General features: G+C 44.3%; 1 protein-coding gene across 2 annotated transcripts in view; it reads left to right on the top strand.

Annotated features, from left to right (window-relative positions):
* Positions 1 to 17,576, top strand: part of LOC105563344 (microphthalmia-associated transcription factor) — a 79,738-nt gene extending 62,162 nt beyond the window's left edge. For both annotated transcript variants that reach the window (XM_012014860.1, XM_012014859.1), the window contains exons 5-7: positions 2,164 to 2,239; positions 9,626 to 9,902; positions 15,131 to 17,576. In XM_012014860.1, the coding sequence (XP_011870250.1) occupies positions 2,164 to 2,239; positions 9,626 to 9,902; positions 15,131 to 15,373 (596 nt within the window). In that variant the 3' untranslated portion in view covers positions 15,374 to 17,576. The remainder of the gene's footprint in view (positions 1 to 2,163; positions 2,240 to 9,625; positions 9,903 to 15,130) is intronic.
* The last annotated feature ends 2,398 nt before the right edge of the window (positions 17,577 to 19,974 follow it).

The raw sequence follows: 19,974 nt of genomic DNA, 5'->3' as shown, positions 1-19,974 counted from the left end.
TAATCTTTACCCGTATTTCGTGGATAATTCCTTCCTACCGGAAACCGGGGTTTTAGCTGATTGATGAGACTCGTCGTCGCCGATTAGGAAGGCGTACCTCTCGATTCCAAGTGAAAAGCACAGGTTCGCGCATCTTTCCGACAGAATCGGGTAGGTTCGATCTTCGTTCCATTTGTCCCGCGCCCATTCTCGTCGATTTTTCAGTCTGCCTCACGCCCTTCCGAATGGGCCATCGTAATCTAATTAGCTGGATTAGAAGAGACTCTCTCCCGTTAATGTTCAGTCGTTCTCTCTCCCAGTCCCCCCCCCCTCTCTCTCTCTCTTTCTCTCCTGAGGTGAGACAAATTCGAAAAAGGAAGTTACAACTTCCTCGAAGTTTTCAAGGCTGCTCCTTCATCTCTTTGCGCGTGCGACGAATCTCCTCGATTTCGCATCTTGCCCTTTATAGCCCCGTTCCACCGCGCTATTTACAAATATTTGTTCTCTGTATGAATCAGCAATTTGTAGAATTTAGTTTGGCGTGACGTGGACTACATGACCTGTCGTGCACTTTGAAGCGCTCCAGAACTGGATGTAGACCTTATTTGGGACCGATTTTCCTTTAACTATATTTGACTTCCACAAAGTCGGCGTGTTTCCTCGCTTGTATCTTGAAAATTTTATTTCGGAGAAGTCTTTTAATCCACCGTTTTCTCTCTTTCATATATAGACCAAAATTCACAGTTCCAGAATTAAAGTTCTAGCTATAATTTCTTATACTCTTCAGAAAAAAAAAGTTATATCTTATTCTTAGCAAAGAAAAGACAGATAAGAGAATCAGAAGAAGAATTCAATTTATTGATTCACTTGTAGAATATTATTACAAGTGAAAAAAATGTATTATCTTATATTATCTTACATTATCTCACATTATCTTATATATTATTTGCGATTTACTACCAGGAAATAAAATTCTTTGTTTATCTTCCATTCCTACTTCCGATCCTTATCGCATCCGGAATCGATTACTTTCGGTGGAGATAACATCTACTTTCGATCCACGGCATAACGAACGGAAAGCGCGGAAGTAAATTAATCGACCGTCCCGTATCTCTCATTTTATCGATATAATTTCGACGTAATTGCGTCGTTTTCGCCATCGGTGGCAAGCGATGTCTCTGTACGATACGCACTTTGACAAATTTACTTTTCCGGTGGCAGCTTATCCCCCTCGCGATCGCGATATCGAAGCTGCTCTCACCGATAGCGAGCCACGCGGCTTGACCTCTTGCACCGCCGTTCGAGAGATACCTGGCCGGAATAATCGATCGGGTACAGGGTCACGTGCCAGCGATAGGGCGATCCGGTTCGTAGTCTTTTCCGCAGGGGAGATATGCTATATCCTCCGGAAAGCGCGATATGCTTTCCCGAATAACTTCGATACGGGACGACGATACCTCGGGTATACCGGGGGACAAGGCGATTCGACCCTCGACAATTCGCACGCCTGTTCAGAACGATGTAATTTATTACGATCGAACGATCCAAGTTTGCTTCCAATCGTGTCAAGTGGTTGTAAACTCGAGGAGAATATTGTAATAGTCTGTAGATAGATCTAGAGGACTTAGCGCCTAAGATAATACTGTTGAAATCTACACCTTCTCTCTCTCTTCTGGGGATGTAAACAGAAAAAGAGTCCAAGTTTCTTTGTGCGTATTATACAAAATATTTATTATTTGACAGATTTATATATACGTATTTTCAAGCTTGACAATTGCCGCGTTTGTCGATTAGCATTCTCGGTTCGATAGGATTTCTCACCCGATAATAATACAGTAACCGTCAGGCTAATCCTTTAAGGGCCGGTTTCACAAACGTCGGTTAACTGTTAACTAGAGTTCAGTCGACTGCCTATCTTTTTCCATCTTGTTATTTAAGAAGAGACGGAGGATCAATTAACCTTCGGTTAGCAGTTAACCGACGTTTGTGAAACTCGCCCTAATAGGCACAAAGGCGAATGCGTCCCGATAAAAGAATGGAATCGTTCAGAATCGCCGTGCGAGGACGGCGCGCGCCGATTCGATCGCGCTATTTAGCAGGCGAATTAACAGACGGCACGCTCTATCTATCTATCTCATCTGTCGCGACCGAGCCATGATTGATGTGCACAATTTCCGTTTTCAGTTGAACGACGGCGGCGTTTCAACATCAACGACAGGATCAAGGAGCTCGGCACTCTCCTGCCCAAGACCAATGACCCGTGAGTACGAATCTCTTTTCTTTCGCAGCTTCTCCTTCCTCTTCGCCTCCTCCTTGTCTCACGTCACACGCTCGCCCCTCTCTCGTCCCCTTCTCGCCACCTCCGTTTTTCGCAGTCTTCTTATTCTTTGCCTTTGCCTTTTGCACATTCCCCACGGACCATTATTTCCTGTTCGTGACCCTTTACGACGAGTTAGTCCAGGTCAGGTGCTCGAGACGAGAGGCTTTCACCGGAAGTCCATTCTTCGCCTCTTGCACTCTTCTCTCCTTCGCGTTTCTTCCTCCCTCGCTGGCCCTCCACGGCTGCTCGCTCTTCCTTCCTTCACTTCAGCTTTGTTTCCTGTCCTCCCTACCGTGCAAAGCGCCACGCTTTCTCGTTTAGGATGTCCTTCAAACCCGGCGAATGAGGGCAAATGCGGGGGGAAGAGCGATGCTGCGAGCCGGAAATACAAGGGGACGAGATTAAAAGAGATCAGTTTGTTTATTCCTCGCGTTACCGCGTGTCCCGACAACGCCAGACGTACGCACTCTCGTGTCCAACATCTGGTGCTTAATCAAATTAATTTTTTTATGGATTCCATTCTTTCGCAAAACTCGAAAAAATTTTCGTTGAACGTTTAAATTAAAGAAGTAATGAATAATTGGTATACTCTTTTGAAGCGAGAAAATGAACTTTATTATACAATTATTTCTGAATATTTTGCTCAAACCACAAATGTCCACTAGCGTTGAAATAAATGTATGGTATTTTAATGTTTAATGGTGTGTCACGTAATCGTGACGCTCCATTTTTTTTATACAATGGTATAGTTTTATCGCGACAGGAGACAAGTTTTAACATACAGTTATTCATTGTGTTTAATTATCTGCCATCGAGTTCTAGCATCGTAAAGAGCCTTATTGTTTGACGTTTATGTTAAGAGACATTTATTCAGCTGTAAAATATTCAGCTTGCCAAATCCCATCGACACGTCGCTCTTTGCAGATAATAATACCAGCCACGACGTACGATCGACAAATAGAATTTACTGAAGCTGCTCTAAAATGTATGTACATTCCATTGATAATTAACTCGCAAATTCCGCATAAAAATTTCAATGACTTTTACGCGGAAGATGCGTCATAAATTATTTCGAGTGCGTATTTCGAGTGGAAATGTTTCTCGCTCACGCGCCTGTAATGCGGGAGACGTTTATTACCTCTGCCGTTATTTTTCCGGGTTTCCACAGCGACGATCGGTTCATGTCTGACCTGTTTCGGACACGATCCCTGACACGAATCTTCCCCGAGACTTCTTCGACGCACGACGGACGTACTAACGAGCGACCCTTTTGCATAGAATAGCCGAGCGGGGTCCGTTGTTCATTTATCAATCCGACGATCGATCCATTTGTCTGTGTCAACGGCGGACAAACTTAAAAACTCCGCCTTTCGGGTTCGGTGGCCTCTTCTCTCGCGCGCGTTTCTTCGAATATCGATCCTCGAAAAACCGTGGAGAGATCCGTGCGAATTAGGTTCGTGGTTAACTGCGAGTAACGTTCGACCCCGTTGAAGAAACCTTTACGCAACGATACACCGAAAAAGAATCTGATAGATTCAACCAGTCGTCTGTTAGAAAATGGACGAATCAGAATTCCTTTAGGATTTACCATGAAAGATATTTCATAACTAGAAGTTTGCTAGACCTCACTACACATCTGGTAAATCCTAAAGAAATTCTGATTCGTCCATTTTCTAACAGACGACTGGTTGAATCTATCAGATTTTTTTTCAGTGTACAAATATTGTCTTTGATTCGCGGCTAAAAGTATATAAAAATCGTATGATTGTTTAAAATTAAATTTAATCGTGTCGATAATTTCAAACTAAAGTTATAATTTCGATTAACTAAAACTTAAAACGGAATGAAAATCGACGGAGACGCTGGAAACAGCGCAACTGGCTCTTACCGGGAGAAAATGCTTCGCTTGAAGCGTGAATTCTTGATTTTCGTCGACAATTTTCACTGCCGCGCCAAGGGAGACGCAAAGTTTGTTGTTATTCGTAACTATTGATTTACCGCATCGTAATTTACGTTATCTACATCCGATGAAGGAGAAGCGTGCAGGCCGGGGCGCGTTCTTTATCTGCCGTCATATTCCCGTCATATTTTTCGACACGTCACTGATAAACGCGATAACGAGTGCACGCTTCGGGATTAATGTGTTCCACGTCTCGAATTTCTCCCCCGATATTTGGGGCTGACGAGATGAAAGTTGAATTAACGCGGCTTTACCTCGATCGTGTTTGTCAGCGATAATTTATACTCGTTTCAATGCCTCTCTGTAATTGCATTTAGCGCGCATTTTAAATTTTCCGATTGACATTCCGGCCTCGCGCGCACACTCGGGTCGCATTGTCCGCGCATCTGTGCATCGCGTGCGACATTAGTACGCACATACGTCCTGAATTCGCGAGCGTCTCTTATCTAATGACGCTCATTACACCGATAAGACAATGGCGTGCAGTTGCTGCAAACGCGTGATAACGCTTGCGGCCTGTCGCGAGTGATATAGGAATCCATCAACCGTGTAGTAAATATTGCACAACTTTCTTCACGGAGGCGGGTTTGTTCGGAAAACTTTGATATGAATCGTAATATACAAGAGAAATATATCAAGATTATAGGTAATTCAACGAAGCATTTATAATCCTTTTATTGCAAAACGGAATAAGTAAAATGTTATAAATCCGAGAGATAAAACGCTAACCAAACTCATGTACACTAATGCCTGTTAATGCCCAGTGGACATCACTTTATCCGAGGGGTAAACCGCCGAGGGCATTGTGGTGTACAGATCTGCGGCATTGCTGGGCATTACGAGGCATTTTTTGGCATTAGTTTGGGCATTAGGCCTTGCTGGGGCATTAAAAAGATAAAGTAAAATAAAATAAGATAATAAGATAAAGGAATGCCCACTGGGCATTAATGGACATTGGTGTACAAGATTTTGGTCAGCGGTTTTCCCCTCGACTTTATCTTATTATATCTTATTTTATCTTGTTTTTCTTTTTAAATTCTTCATAATGCCGCAGAAAGGCCAAATAGCCATCCACTAATGTCCAAAAAATGCCTAGCAATGCACTCTGCGATTTACCCTTCGTATAATTATACTTTTTTTTTAGTGATTCTTTGAAATATGAAATTTCGCACTTCAGATATGGTACACGCGACAAAGATAGCTGCGCCCGCAGAGGGAACCGCGCGGCAATCTCGTTTTATTTGTCTCAAAGTCGCGACCGACAAAATCTGCTCGCGCTAATCATATCCAACGAGGAAGGGCGAATAATGACGCGTCAGTAATAACGCGCGTTAGAACTTCCCGCGGGTGCCTCGGCGCGTTCTCGGTAACGTCTTTCTCCTGTGGGGTTTTAGTTTCGGCTTTGGCCGGGGACGGTATCAAGCGGAACGCGGGTAAACTCGGCGCGATAGCGCGCCCGTGATAACGAAGTAGAGCCCCGGTTCTAAAGACACCGGCAAACACGGCACAGATTTCTCTCCCCGTCCCTTCCGCCGTCTCGCGGCGTCTCCTCCGTTCGTCTCGCGTTCAAGTTTCGGAATCGTCCTCGTTTCCTACAAAACGCCCGGAATCCCCGCCATCCCTCCCGCGCGCTCCTCACGTTCTTCCTCATTAACGCGGGCGATGGAGAAACCCGTCGATGCACTTGGCTGTTTATTGTTCGCCGTGCAAACTCGTTTCCGACGTGCGTGCATGTACGAAAACCGCGCGCGACTCGCGAGCGGAGGAGGCGCCGCGATGCCACTCCGTCTGCGACGAAGCGCGGAATGTTTAACTATTCGGTCGCGTGCTCCCGTTAACAATAATGAAACGGTAATTGAATCTGCGAGCGACGTAAGCGTTGAAACGGTTCTCCAGTTAGCTTAAGTAATGACCCGTATTTTTGACACATATTCAACGTTTATTTGACGCGCTGCGTTTTCGTGTCGGCGAGAAATTAAGGCTAAACAACTGTGCCGCACGTAGCTATTTATACGCCGAGAATATGGGAAAACTAGTTGGCGTTAAAATTCGTCGATTAGAAAGATAATCGTACGACGGGTCCAATTATATTCGGCGGGGCAAGTTGGCGAAACGCGCGTTAGTTTCGTTGAAACCGCGTGCAGCGGATTGGATTATTAACTCGCATTAACTTGGAAACACGGTAACAGAACTCCCGCTGAACCCATCAAATCTGTACACCATGAACAATTCACCAACTGCGGAAAAATATGCGCTTTCCCCCCCTCTCTCTCTCTCTGTCTCTATCTGTCTCTCTCGCTTAAGTAACGTGGAAAATTAATAAAACGCCGAATTTCGGTGTAGTAGGCGTGTTTGCGGAAACGCAGTTTGCAAGCTCGGATTGAAGTACGCGAACCCGCATAGCCGCAAATTCGCTCGTCGCGAAGTTGTTGCAGGATAGGGAACACGACGACGCCTCACGTGGAAAAGTGATGCTTTATGCAATATACCGGCGGCTGTTTGGTTTCGGAGTTTGCTCGGCAGGCGCAAAATCTCGCGAGTCATGCAGCGACGCGCCCATTCGCGATCCGCGATCGCGCGTGAATTTAATTACAGTTTTGCCGAGGCAATGTAAATTATTAGCAGCATCGCGGGAGCGCTTGCGCCGTCACAAGAACGCGGACCATTTTACCGCGAAGCGTGAAATAATAGATAATTATTAATTATTTATAATTCTGCCGCTTTGTAATTTATTGTTACGTATTCTACAGCTTTATTCGATATTGTTTTACGAGTGTAAATTTCGAAGCTAAATCATATTCACGCGTTGGAAAGAATTCGTTAATTTGACGCCGGTTTATTTTCTTGTATACTTTCATCGCTTTCAGCTCTGTTAAATTAATTTAAATATCTTTTTTTGCAAGAACTAGACTTTTTGGGTAATCCGGGGTATGAGGTGACCGTAGGCTTTTAAGATGCAAGAAATATACTTTTGTTTTTCTCAGTTTTGATTAGTGTTTGGTATATTACTTCGTTGAAACTTGAAGTACGTAACGCTATCGACATTGAAGAAAAGATGTTTCATAGATTTATATTATTAAAATATTGCAACATGAGCATTGGCAATCTTTTCAGACTGTCTTTGAAATCAAACAAATTGTCTTTAAACAGGGCAAATTTTAAGAGAAAATTCTCTTCGTGTGGCTATATATTAGTGCGTGGACTGTTGTCTTCTTCCTTTTCTTGCATCATTCCGATAGAACTTTTTGATTACGCGAATAAGGATGCGATAGTCATACGATGCGTGTTCAATCCCTCCAGTCTCCCCGCAGGATACGGCGGAGGATTATGGTTTCTCTCGAGGGGATATTCACCGAGGAGTCCACGAAGGATGGATGTGTCGCCCGGACATGACGAATGCCACCTTATAATAGGCTTTCCATTCGGCGTCGCTCTCCTCCTCGTGAACGGCGGCAACTCGCGATTTTTCGAGCGATAAATCGACGAAACGATTCCGCCGTAAATCAACGGTCGCGCGTACGGCGCGGCGTGAGCGAGAAAAAAAGCATGAATAACGACGAAAATCCGTGAGTGTTGTTCCCGAGTCTCGCGAACATTTAAATCGCGAAAGAACTTACGGCAAATCTGTAGTTGCGAAAAATTTCATGCCGGCCCCGCGTCACGTTAAAAGTTTTCCTAACTCTTGGAATATTTGTCACTGCGCAGAGACTGACGAAGCAAGTGAGCTATCGAAGTCATTGTCAAAGAAGTGCGCGATTAACGACATATCGGAGTGACAAATCTGCGAGAGATAAGACAATCTAATTTTTCCGAGGCGCTGTAACTTAATAACAAACACTGATTTGTATTATCGCGCGAATTACACAGCTCGCGGATAATATCTGTTACCTTATCAGTTGTATCTTATCTCTGTTTGAACGAGTTATTGATCTTCCACGAACGGCATTGTTTTGCTTTGGAGAAAAAATGCTACTTGTGTTTATACAATCTAACACACTTTCTCCCATCGCTCTCGATACACTCGGATACGATTCGCGCACTACACGTGTTCCGTAACGATTAATTTTCGAAATTAAGGAGTTACAATACTCTAGAGTCCCCCAAAAGAAGCCACTTTTCGGTTATTTTTTTCAGGAATATAATAAACATAAATGAAAATGTGTTTAATCCTTATTATTCTCTATACATTAAAGTGTTAAAGAATTTTTATAAATTTTTTCTTAACAAAATGGCGGCGCCATTTTCTCGTTTTTTATATAAAGTCGACCAGCATAGTCTAGATTTTACTGCGTACTTAAATTTCGTAAAAGAGTTGCATTTCCATAAAGTCAATTAAAAGATTACTTCTAACAAAGAATGTCGATAAAACAGACAGCTTTAGGGTCCCCTTAATGTGCAAAAGGACACGGTGCGCTACAATTTCAAAGCCACTCTCGATGTCATCCGGCAAAGACCGCATGTTTCTGAAGATACGTGCACTTTCCCTGGCAATCCTCAATTCTTTTTTACTCTTACGTTTTCATTCGCAAGCAGCTTGCCGGGCATTTTTCTCTCTGGCGTTGTGAGATTGTCCGCGCTGGATCTTCGCGGGTGTCTCGCGCGCGCGCGCGCGACACCCCCGAGATGCTATCTCTCGCTTCTCGTGTCTGCATACGCGGAATGCTCCTCATGAATTTTTCGAGAGCGTCGCTGTGAAAAATTCTGCTGGCTAACGACAAATCGCCGTATCCGCGGAGGCGCAAGAGACACGACGTGCGCCGTGAGGAAAGAGGGGAAAAAAAGGTCCAGAGAGTGCGGGAGCGCGGCGCGTGTTATGGAGATTCTTCGGGATTTCCTTACTCGCGTCCCGTCGAGATATCGGCCCTTCTCCCCGTCCGTCTGATACTCCGCGCGAACTCCCGCGCGGAATTCCATCTCCTGGCGGCCCTCGGAGCGGCGGGGTGACTCCGAGAGACGGTAATATCAGTCGTATTACGGTCGGTTGAGGAACTTTGGGAATCCCCCGAAACACCCTATCTGGTACACGTTTCTGACGAAATAATCTGGGGTTTCGAGCGGCCCTTTCCCGGCGCTCTCCCTTTCGCTGGGATCGTCACCAGCTTTTTGCGTCGAGAGGAGGCGAGGAAATTGAAAACGTGAGCGCAGCGCTCACGAATCTCTCTCTTACCGCTGTTCTCTATGCAACTAATGCCGAGGAATCGCAATCACCTCGTCCAATCCTCGGTGCCGCTTGGGCCAAGTGTTTTGAGCAAAAATTATTTATTTACTCACACAGATTGGCGTTAATTAAAAATAGACGGCAGTTTTGCGTTAAATCTACAGCGGCTGAAGCGCGAAATAACATTGCCTGGTCCTGTCTCTTGCAGGTATTACGAGATCGTGAGGGACGTCAGGCCGAACAAGGGCACGATTCTCAAGTCTTCGGTGGAGTACATAAAATTGTTGAAGAATGAGCTCACGAGGATGAAGCAGAGCGAGCTCAGGCACAAACAGTTGGAGCATCAGAATCGCAGGTTGCTGCTGCGCGTGCAGGAGCTCGAGCTGCAGGCGAAGGCGCACGGTCTTCCGGTGGCCGACTTCAACTGGGCGTCCACTTCCGCCATGCTCAACACCTTCTCGAGGAGTAAACTCGAGCATCGAAAGGTACAAAATCCCTTCTCATCCGGTTCGCATCTCGTTGCATCCGCTACCACGAATATACATCGTCGCATCATTCTAGCCGCCATGCAAGTTTTATCTAACTTCCGTATCCGTAATAATTCACGCTCGTACTTGATCTTGATCGCCCGCTCCCCGATCTTTTAACAATGAATCATCGCCAGTGTTACGTTACAACACGTATTCAGCATTTTATATTTCATAATTTTTTCTTCCACAGGTATCACATATCCTCTTTTACATAATCACTTTTAACCACATTTCTTTGCAAGTGTTACGTTTTTCTTCTCTTTATTACATATTATATAACGATTTCTGATATGCAATTAACAAGCAGGCTATTACTTATTTGGCGAGGAAAGGTTTACTCTCGAAACGTGATAATGTACGAATCCTGTGATTAATTTCGGTCAGTTTTATTAAGTGTAGTTTCGTAACGGCGAGTCATTTAATCTTAATGCGACAGTCGCGCGGTTGGTTTTCGCTGTTAGCGATCGACGTAACGATCGATCCGATCCTTGATCCGAATAAACCTTCCGCTCGTTCACCAGACTAGTTTCATAATGCGTGCATCTGTTCTGAGCGAGCAGCGGGAGACGGAGACGAGTGGAGCTGTTCGCTTTCCTTCGCGCGCACCCGTTTATCGATATTCTCGTGCACGAGAGCGGTAGGTCGTTTGACAGTGGCGGTTTTATTACGCAATCGGAGATCGATCCGAAGCCGTTCGTGTTCGCATAATGAGAAATATTTTCTTATTTACGTACAATTGACGTATCGTTTTCTCTCCGCGCCTCGAGCGACTTTCATTCGGTGACGACCACTCGAGCGCCGTTCGATCTCTCGATGACGAGGCGACCGCGGGACATTGTGCGAGTCTTGTAGACACCTTTCGAAATTCTCGTTCGCGCTCGAACGCGATAATTTACTGCCTCTCGCGCGAGCGTCGTGCAAATTTTTAACTTTAGCACGCGTGAATTTATAGTTTTATGATAATTGCAATAATCCCCGCGAAGAGACGGACTTTTTCTTTAATAATTACATTTTATTTAATTATTTTATTTCAGTCATTATGCATAATTATCGCGAATATTATAACTTCCGTTCAAAAAGCTGGACACTGTTTGTCGCCTCGTTATTTGTTATTCAAAATGTTAATTTTATATATATATATATATATATATATAACATACAGCAACGGACTTCCCCATTTGGCAATTCTGTATCGGCGGCGGATTATTGTTCCGAATAATGAATTGCGGCTTATCGCGATCTGGTTGTCGCGCAAATCGTTCTCGTTCGTTTTGCCCCTCAATTTCGCTCCCAAACTTCGACCGGAGGTACGGGGTCCCCGAGAGATAGTCGTCATCGCTCTTTAGTCTTTAGAACGCCCGATGACGGAGATATTCTCGCGAGATGCGCGCGGCAAAAGTTACCGTTGAATTAGTAGGCCAGATAAGGTCGCGCACGTACGTACATACGAGGTTCGACGTGCGCGGATTCGTGATGTGATTAAGAACTCGTCAAGTCCCGATAAAGACGCCGACGCGGTGCCGCGCTTCGACGACAACAGATTCGGGCCTCTTGAGGGGATGCCGGAGTGGTTCTGCACCTTTTACACTTTTTGCACCGAGAACTGTCAATTCATGAAAACATTTGTGTAATATACAAATCGGACTGAATCAGGGAACAGCATGGTATCATTGAAATTAAGTTTGTAGGCCTAACAAAAATCTATTCACTCGACTAACAATAAGTTATAGATTATTCTACCTGGAATGTGCACATAAACATATTAAGTACTTACGAAGCATTTTAGGACATACATTCATAGGACATTTTCTTCATAGAATAAGCCATGGTATGTCCCCTTACATTTTCGACTATTACTTAGGAAACACCCTGTATAACAAAAAACCGAATTTGCTCCTCTTAATTTCTGCTTTGATTTTAACAATCACATTTACGAGTTTGAATTTTACATTTTAATATCGCACCTCGAGTTCCTTCGGCGAACGCAACACTTGTGCTCGTCTTATACAATATATGCCGGCGCGTGGTGGGGACGATTGTCGTGTGCATGGACGTTGTAATTTACGTCCACTCGTCGCGCTTTCGGAAATATTCGGAGTCGCGCTGCGACGCGGGAGATAACGAGAGAGACGCGAGATGACGTACCGCGAGAGGGATCAGTTGAATTATTGTTCGAGATAAAGTTCCGTCGGAGCGTAAGTAGTCTGACAAGCAGCTTCCTCGCGGTTAGAGAAATTTAAACATTGATAACGTCCCGCTCCGCGATTCGCGCGACGAGTGCCGACCGAGGCGAGGGAAGTGTCTCGCGTATTGCACGGGGAATTTTACTGCGACACTTAACCGCCGGTTTGCTTAACGTTAATTTCGTCCCTCGATTTATCTTGCACGAAATGTAAACGATGTCGTACAAATGCGCCCCAGATAACGACGAATTATTTTCAGAAAAAAATAGGGATGAAATATATATATATTATATTTAAATAAGATATAGTTTTTACAACGCGAAAGATTGTCTCCAAGTTGGCGCTGATACACGCTAATCCGTCGGGCAATAAATTTACGTGAATTATCCACGCGCTTGATTTATTAAGTCTGTTTGTATCGCCTCTAATTATACTCGAGCTTCTTGCTCAATTTGTTACTTTCCGTTTCGACGAAACGATACAGTTTGCAAGGAGCGGCTCTTATTTCACGATGTCTGCTAGAAAAGGCGCACCATGCGCGAGGGACTTGCGCAACGTTCGCTCCGAGATTGCATAATTGCAAACGTAATTGCACACGTTAAATCCGCACGCGCCTGAATGTCGTGCAAAATATTTACCTTTACCACCGTGCATCGTGCGTACGTCCGCAGAGCGCAGTTCTTATCGCCCGTCTGGCCCCTTATCGTACGTGCTACCTCACGCGAGACTTATACCTTTTATCTTGCATCTCGGCGCGTATATTTTCGCGAGAAGAACACGCCGCACCGCTCCGACGGCGACGTCGGGACAAAGGATAATCGCCGAATGAGCTGTAACGTCAGAAACCGCGTTGCGCAACGGCACGCTGCGGCATTTTTTCATGCAAATTTAACGCCCTCCACGTCGGCCGAGTACGCGGCGGTTATGTAAAAAGGTGCATGCGATAGCTTCGCGAAGTACCGCGTCAAATGTGAAATCGTGACCGCCAAACCAGAGCAATCTTTATTAAAATTAATAGAAACGTCTACGGTTTTTCTCCTTCTGCAAAATCGAGTGTCTTTGTTGTATGACGAATTACCAATGTGTACACGGAGAGAATTTTCCCTTAGAATTTAACCCCGCAAATCTTGTGATCGTGGGACAACAGGCACTGAAAAAAATTATGTTGCAACTGCAGCAACAATTTTCTAGGTACTGAGACATATAAATGAATAGCCAATACTGCAAAATCACATATGTTTTGTATTTAATCGATTTGAATAACAGAAACTGAATTTCTATCTGAACTGTTGGCGAATGTTAGGAAGAAAGCCTTTGTGTGCCGCCCATCCATTATAACGTTTGATTGTGGTAAATAAAGAGTTATATTCCTTGCAAAGATTGTTCTATGGTACTGAAATTCAGTTTTATCCAACGTGAATGATTAATATTTAGTCATGAAACCTAAACTTTCCAGAAGGTATTACTAGAATGTTGTTGTTATAAATTTTGCAGGCTACAAACAATTTTCTAACAGAGATAAAAGAGAGCGATAAATTTTTGTCGCGACACTTGGAAATTTACCTGCGTCAGCAGGGTATTTTTTGAGTGTGGCGTTTTGAAGAACTGTATGAGAGTTTTTTGAAATTTTACCATACATTTTAATAATAAAATTAATGTACAATAATTACTAGTGAAATGTATGGTAAAATTTCAACAAACTCATAAAGGTCTTCAAAATGTCATGTTGTTCCACGATTACATGGTTTTCAGGATAAATTTTAAGGAAAAGTTCTCTCCGTTTAGGACAACATAGCATTTCGAAGAATTGTGTGAATTTTTTAAATTTAACATTCTACTAGTAAAATGTATACTAAGCAATTACTAATGAAGTGTATAGTAAAATTTAAAAACCTCTCAAAAAGTTCTTCAAAATGCCACATGATTTTCAAGTTAAATTTTAAGAGAAAATTCTCTCCGTGTAGAAATCTTTAGAAAACCTCGTGCTCGCGCGACTTGTCCTGCAATTTCTTTTATTTGCGATGCATACGAACGTATCTAGTCGTACGTAATTGATATAAATTCGACGTAGCGAAGACCGACAAGTAATCCGACGAATTAGTTGCATCGGTAATATAACGGCAAGCAAATTGGATCACAGTCGTTTGCGCCTGAAATGCGATTGGAAATTAATTCCGGTTCTGGTAAGCCGACCCGTCTGTGACTTCACAAAGTTGCCAGAGTTAACTGCGCCTGGCAGAGAAACAGCTTCAATCAGCTTACTCCGATAATGTGTACAGGGATAACGTAGAGATGTTTAAACCTCGATAACGCTGAATATATAATTTTTCAAATTATTGAAAGACGAAAGAAAATGGCCCACTTGGCTTTTTCCAGTTCTTCTGCCTGTACATTGATTTTTTGGTTTGCCAGACATCTTGCAATATTTTTAAGACTGATCGTTTAATCAAAGGATCCCGGAACTTTGTTCGTTCTTCGAAGACCATTCTTTCACCTAACAGCTTTCGACTAACACCCTCTGTTTTCTCTCTCTGCTGTTCCTACTTTGCTACGAATCTCATCATGCGAGCAATGTAAATAGCAATAAACATTCGATATCCCTCGCACTACATCATCAACCACCGGATGGACACGATCGAGTATAAACGCATATTCATTCCTGTTTTGAATCGTAACGACTTGACGTCCAGTCCTACTTTGACGGAAAATCGCCCGTCCAAACATTCCTATTTTTACAAAGGATCTCCAAGCGTGTCCGTTCCCACCTCCATAAACTCTCATAATTTTGTGTTTCGAAGATTTGTGCGAGTTTTTTGAAATTTAACATTCTACTAGTAAAATGTATACTAAGTAATTACTAGTGAAATGCAGCGGATCTCGTATCCGGAAATACTCGCCGAAACTCTCACCTCTCCCGTCACGCCTCGCATCCCGTCCAGGTCCGAGTTGATACTCGAGGACGGCTCGTTTTACAGGACGTCGGGTGTTTTTCTGCCGTAGATACCGGATCTGGCGGTGACGGAGGAGGCGACGAGTCTGAGCATGTCGCATCTCGAGGACCTCATGGAGGACGACACCGGCGGTCCCGTGCACGGCGGCGACCCGATGCTGTCGTCGCCGCACCTGCCACCGTTGAGCCCACCTGCGACTGGCTGTCACCACGGCTTAACCGACGAGGACACCCTCGGCAGCCTTGCGGTGACCACGTCGAACTCCTCGTCCGACATGGACATCGTCGCGTAGTAGAAAACCACCGTCGTCCATTAGGTTCGCGCGTGATCGGAGTTGACTCCCGAAACTTGGTCGCGTTAGATATTTTCCGGTGGCCGCTCGACCGGGGTGATCGATTTAGATTTGCGCGGGGCAGCGGGGAAGAAGGAGAGAAATGGTACGGGACGTTGCCGTGATGTGCCAAGTGCGACTTAAAGCCAGCAGGCTGCTGCGACATCGTAGATTCTCATCGTGGGAGGACGGCAGGGGAATTCGCTCGGCGCCAATTGGATTTTATTGAAGTCACTCTGATGCGGATTTATCTAAAACTAGTCATCGACTTGCGGTCGGGGAAGGAGGATCGGCAGGCGAAATGAAGAAGGATACGCGCGGGCCGTATGTTGCTTGCCGCGGAGAGGATTAAAGGAGATCGCTCTGGCAACCGCGATCGATCCGTTAAGCAAACGATAACGCTCCAAGGGCAGTCGCTATATCAGATACAGTGGATTTTTGCGAGAGAAATATCGGTGATCCTTAACAATTCCGACGACTTGGTCCAATATAAATAAAGATTATTCTATAGGCGAACAAGAAGACTGGAAACCACGGTTTAAATGTTCCCATGGGGATATCACAATGGCCGGCAGACCTTCGAATCACGAATATATACTCATCGGACCTTACAGACCTGCCAATTATCACCCCAGTGGTCCCCATAATCATCAAAATATACTTAGCGATTATTGTTGCGACATATTACTTGGTCACCTAACGTGTCATTAACGACCGGTTTGGATATATCTCTTCATTAACCATGGGCAACGAGGGCGCTCTCGGGGAGCATTTCAAGCTGGGAAACCGCCGTGAAGGCCGTAGAGAAAATTGCCGTGACAAGAACGTGTCAAGTTCGCGTTTCGCGTCCTTCGGAGATCGAGCACGAGGATCGGACGGACGTTTCTCGGGTCGGCGATGAGAGCTCGAGAGGCGATCGGGCGTTTTCGGTCGGGCCGGCCGGCTTCGGGGTCTCTCCAAGTGGCGGTGAAAGTCGTCGAGTTACCGGACGACGACGGAGGAGGAGTTCAGGGTCGTTCCAATTGCGAGGAACGGAGGGCTCGCTGTCACGATTCTACGAACGGCTGGCCGTTACACGGATGGAATGCGTGACGTCTTCTTGTATTGGCGTGCGTTGTATATTATGTCAGTGCCACAAAGGACGCGACTCCTGTCGCGCGCTAGAGACGAGCCTGGACGTTCGCGCGGGATGCACGTTGCATCGCCGGACGACGGGACGAGAAGGACGAGAAGGTCCTCTCGTTCAAGTGCTAGCTATATAGTTGAATATGATATTACTTAATCGTCAAGAAAATTATTTTCGTTGCGAGCGTGGGAAGACGGCCCGATGCAGAAGGATATTTTTAATAAAAGATTTTCCGCGATTTTCTCCCGATATTCTTCGACAGGTGGAATCGGCGAAATATATTATCACGCGGTATAACGTTGCTTCGGTTTATGAAGTTATGAAATATACATCGAATATGCTAAGGAGACAGCTTGAGAACGAATTTCGGGGGGGGGGGGGGGCAGGTTCCATTGCGCGCAAAAAATATTCCAACTGCGAAACGAGAAAGCGGAATATTGACTGCGGCGTATTTGTTTTTCTTCTTTTTGAGCGTTCGATTTAATCTCCGATTCATTAAACGTAGCAATAATCCAAAGTGCCTTCGTGAAAAAAAGAGAAGAGTGGAGAAAGATATTTTCGGAAATATACCCTTCGATTTCAGTATTAGAGCGCGCGTGCGCGTGCGCACGCATATCTATATAATATCAAGATTTTTTTATTCACACACACCCACACATTGCGATACGCAACATAGGATTTATATTATACAACTAGAATTATCTTTACAGTAAACTTGAAAATGTCATAAAAGCTCGTACCTGTAAAATTGTCGTCGAAAGTTATGAAGTTTCCATTTACAGCGTCACATCTTCTCTTGCCATTGTTATTTCATAGATAACGTTTTCCAATAGTCAAAGATACTACGATTACAGATTCAAACAGCATTGAAATCATGCTGGAGTGATAAACTATCGAAACAGTTGGTGATAAAATCTCTTCGTGTCGTTCTAAGATAAACGGGCATCCATACATCGTGACAGCATTGATAGCCGCGTATTAAAGAGCGAGAGAAAGAGAGACAGAGGAGGCACACGCGACCTGCCGTTAAGGGGATCCTAAAGCCGTCTGTTTTATCGACATTCTTTGTTAGAAGTAATCTTTTAATTGGCTTTATAGAAAGGCAAAACTCTTTTACGGAATTAAAGTACGCAGCAAAATCTAGACTATGCTGGTCGACTTTATATCAAAAATGAAAAAAAATTAAAAATGTTACTGATTTTTGGTACACTTGACGACAATGTTTACTACGTACTTTAATTCTGTGAAAGAGTTTTGCATTTCTATAAAGCCAATTAAAAGATTACTTCTAACAAAGAATGTCGATAAAACAGACGGCTTTAGGATCCCCTTAATCGGTCGTCGTTCAAAGGAGAACGTCGACGTCGATGCCAGCGGAAACTCGCGACGGATGAGCGAGTACTATGTCCAAGTTCGTTATAAAGTTTGTTGTAATTATTGTCCCCGGTAGTGTGCACATCGAGCCGTGTCTTCGCGTGCTGCTTGCAGCGGGCTGCGGCTCGGTGCGCGCGGCGGCTTTTGTGCGACGGGCCTTGATTTCACCTCGTCTCGCTTTGCGCTCGTCGGCTGTAACCCACATCGCGCCCGATCCACGTCGCCTCGAGCCAAGATCGACGATCGCTCGATCCCGGGCTACCGTCCGATAAATCGCTCGGCGGTTCGTTACGAAAGGCAGTAATTAAGGTGTCGCCTATTTTCCAGGCGCGCGAGGGAAAATTCGAGTAGCCGGGACGTGGAAGGGGACGAGAGACGTCATATTTAAATGAAGCCATTGAATATTAGACGCGAGCTTAGCGAGCGATAATCAAATTTATTCTCACGGTAGATTAGGAGACGGGACATTTTTTACCACACGTGTAACACATTTCTCTTGATATGTTTAAGTCTAAAATTAAACCAATGTTACTTCACACAATGAAAATACCAAGGAGAAGGAACAAACTGTGAGAATGTTCTCTCGTAGACGCGCGAGTCTTTCTTCAATTTCCTGCGAACGACTACATTGTGAGTAATTTTCCAAATATAATATAAACATTTTAGGTTCCCCAGCAGGAAAATGATAATAGTTTATCCCTGGAATGTTTAAGCTGTCGCTATACCCAACACGCTAAGCGCAAGCGGTAACAGATAACGATTACACGTCATTTAGTGTAGATGTTAATCGTCGATAATTCTCGTAACGAATACCGTATTTGACGTTGGTTCATACGGTACGTAGCTCTGAACGACTTTTTCCCTTGATTAGTTGCGCATTTTTCCGTCAGTCGTCTCATTTATCTACTTACAATTAGATTACGTGGAAAGCGGTAGCCTAGACATTCCTAACGTGGACTATGCACGGAAGACCAACACGCTGCCTTCGAGTGTGTTCTTATCTTGTTAATTCTTACTCGGACAAAGAATTCTCTTTCGTAAAAAAAAATATGTATACATGTTCGCGGTGGCACGTAAATTATAAGGAAACGCTCGCTAATTACACACGGAGGGAACTTTCTCTTAAAATTTATCCTGAAAATCATACTGGAACAACGTGGCGTTTTGAAGAACTTCATGAGAGTTTTTTGAAATTTTACCATACCTTTTACTAGTAAGACTTTTTCTTTGACAAAATTCTTCGAAATCCCGCGTTGTTCCCACGATTACATATAATTTTTAGGCTAAATTTTGAAAGAAAAATCTCGCCGTGCATTTAAAACATTTTGATAAAAAGAACCGACTTTAAGTAGACTGCGCCAGTTCAATCGGGAACCTCTCGCTTGATACTCTCTAAAGTTCTTGGAGTGAAAATACTGCAGTGGAGAGAAAATATTGTCACGGAGTGAAATATTCACCCTATTGGAGTGAATATTTACTGCAACAGAGCGAATATTTACACCGATGGAGTAAATACTTCGCTCCATGGCAATATTTTCACTCCAAAAATTTTAGAGAGTAGGAGATAGTTTACTACGATAATTAATCGAAAGTACTGCGCGATCGCGCGACCGCCCACGATTTTCTCCGAATTAAGCTTAGGCCGATACGAATGACATTTAAAATGTATACCGACGCGTCGCGAAATCCAGAACAATCAATGCCGTTCCGGGAACACGTTGGGATAAAAGAGGGAACAGAGCTCTCATATCTGTATATAGACCTTCCCATCGAGCTCCCGAGGCGCGCAGAGAGTTGGATAAACGCGAGTCTGGTCGTTCTGGCGTTCGAGACGCTCGTCGTGCGTAAGATATCTATAGAAACGTATTTTTGTACCCGATACGATATCCACTCGCGCAGGTCGCAAGTTTTCGACGTACCGATAAAATCCCTAGATCACCTTGAGGACGCCTCCTCGTCGCGGTCACGTCAGCATACTCTCCCGCAAGATCCACGCAAACAATATTAGGCTGGCGTTACACTTGTCGTACGACAAATTTTTCAAGCGCGTTGATTGGCTGCA

This window comes from Vollenhovia emeryi, unplaced genomic scaffold (genome assembly GCF_000949405.1).
Source record: "Vollenhovia emeryi isolate VEMERY1.0 unplaced genomic scaffold, V.emery_V1.0 DF939177.1, whole genome shotgun sequence".
Classification (NCBI taxonomy): Eukaryota; Metazoa; Arthropoda; class Insecta; order Hymenoptera; family Formicidae; genus Vollenhovia; species Vollenhovia emeryi.
This window is presented reverse-complemented; position numbering and strand designations above follow the sequence as displayed.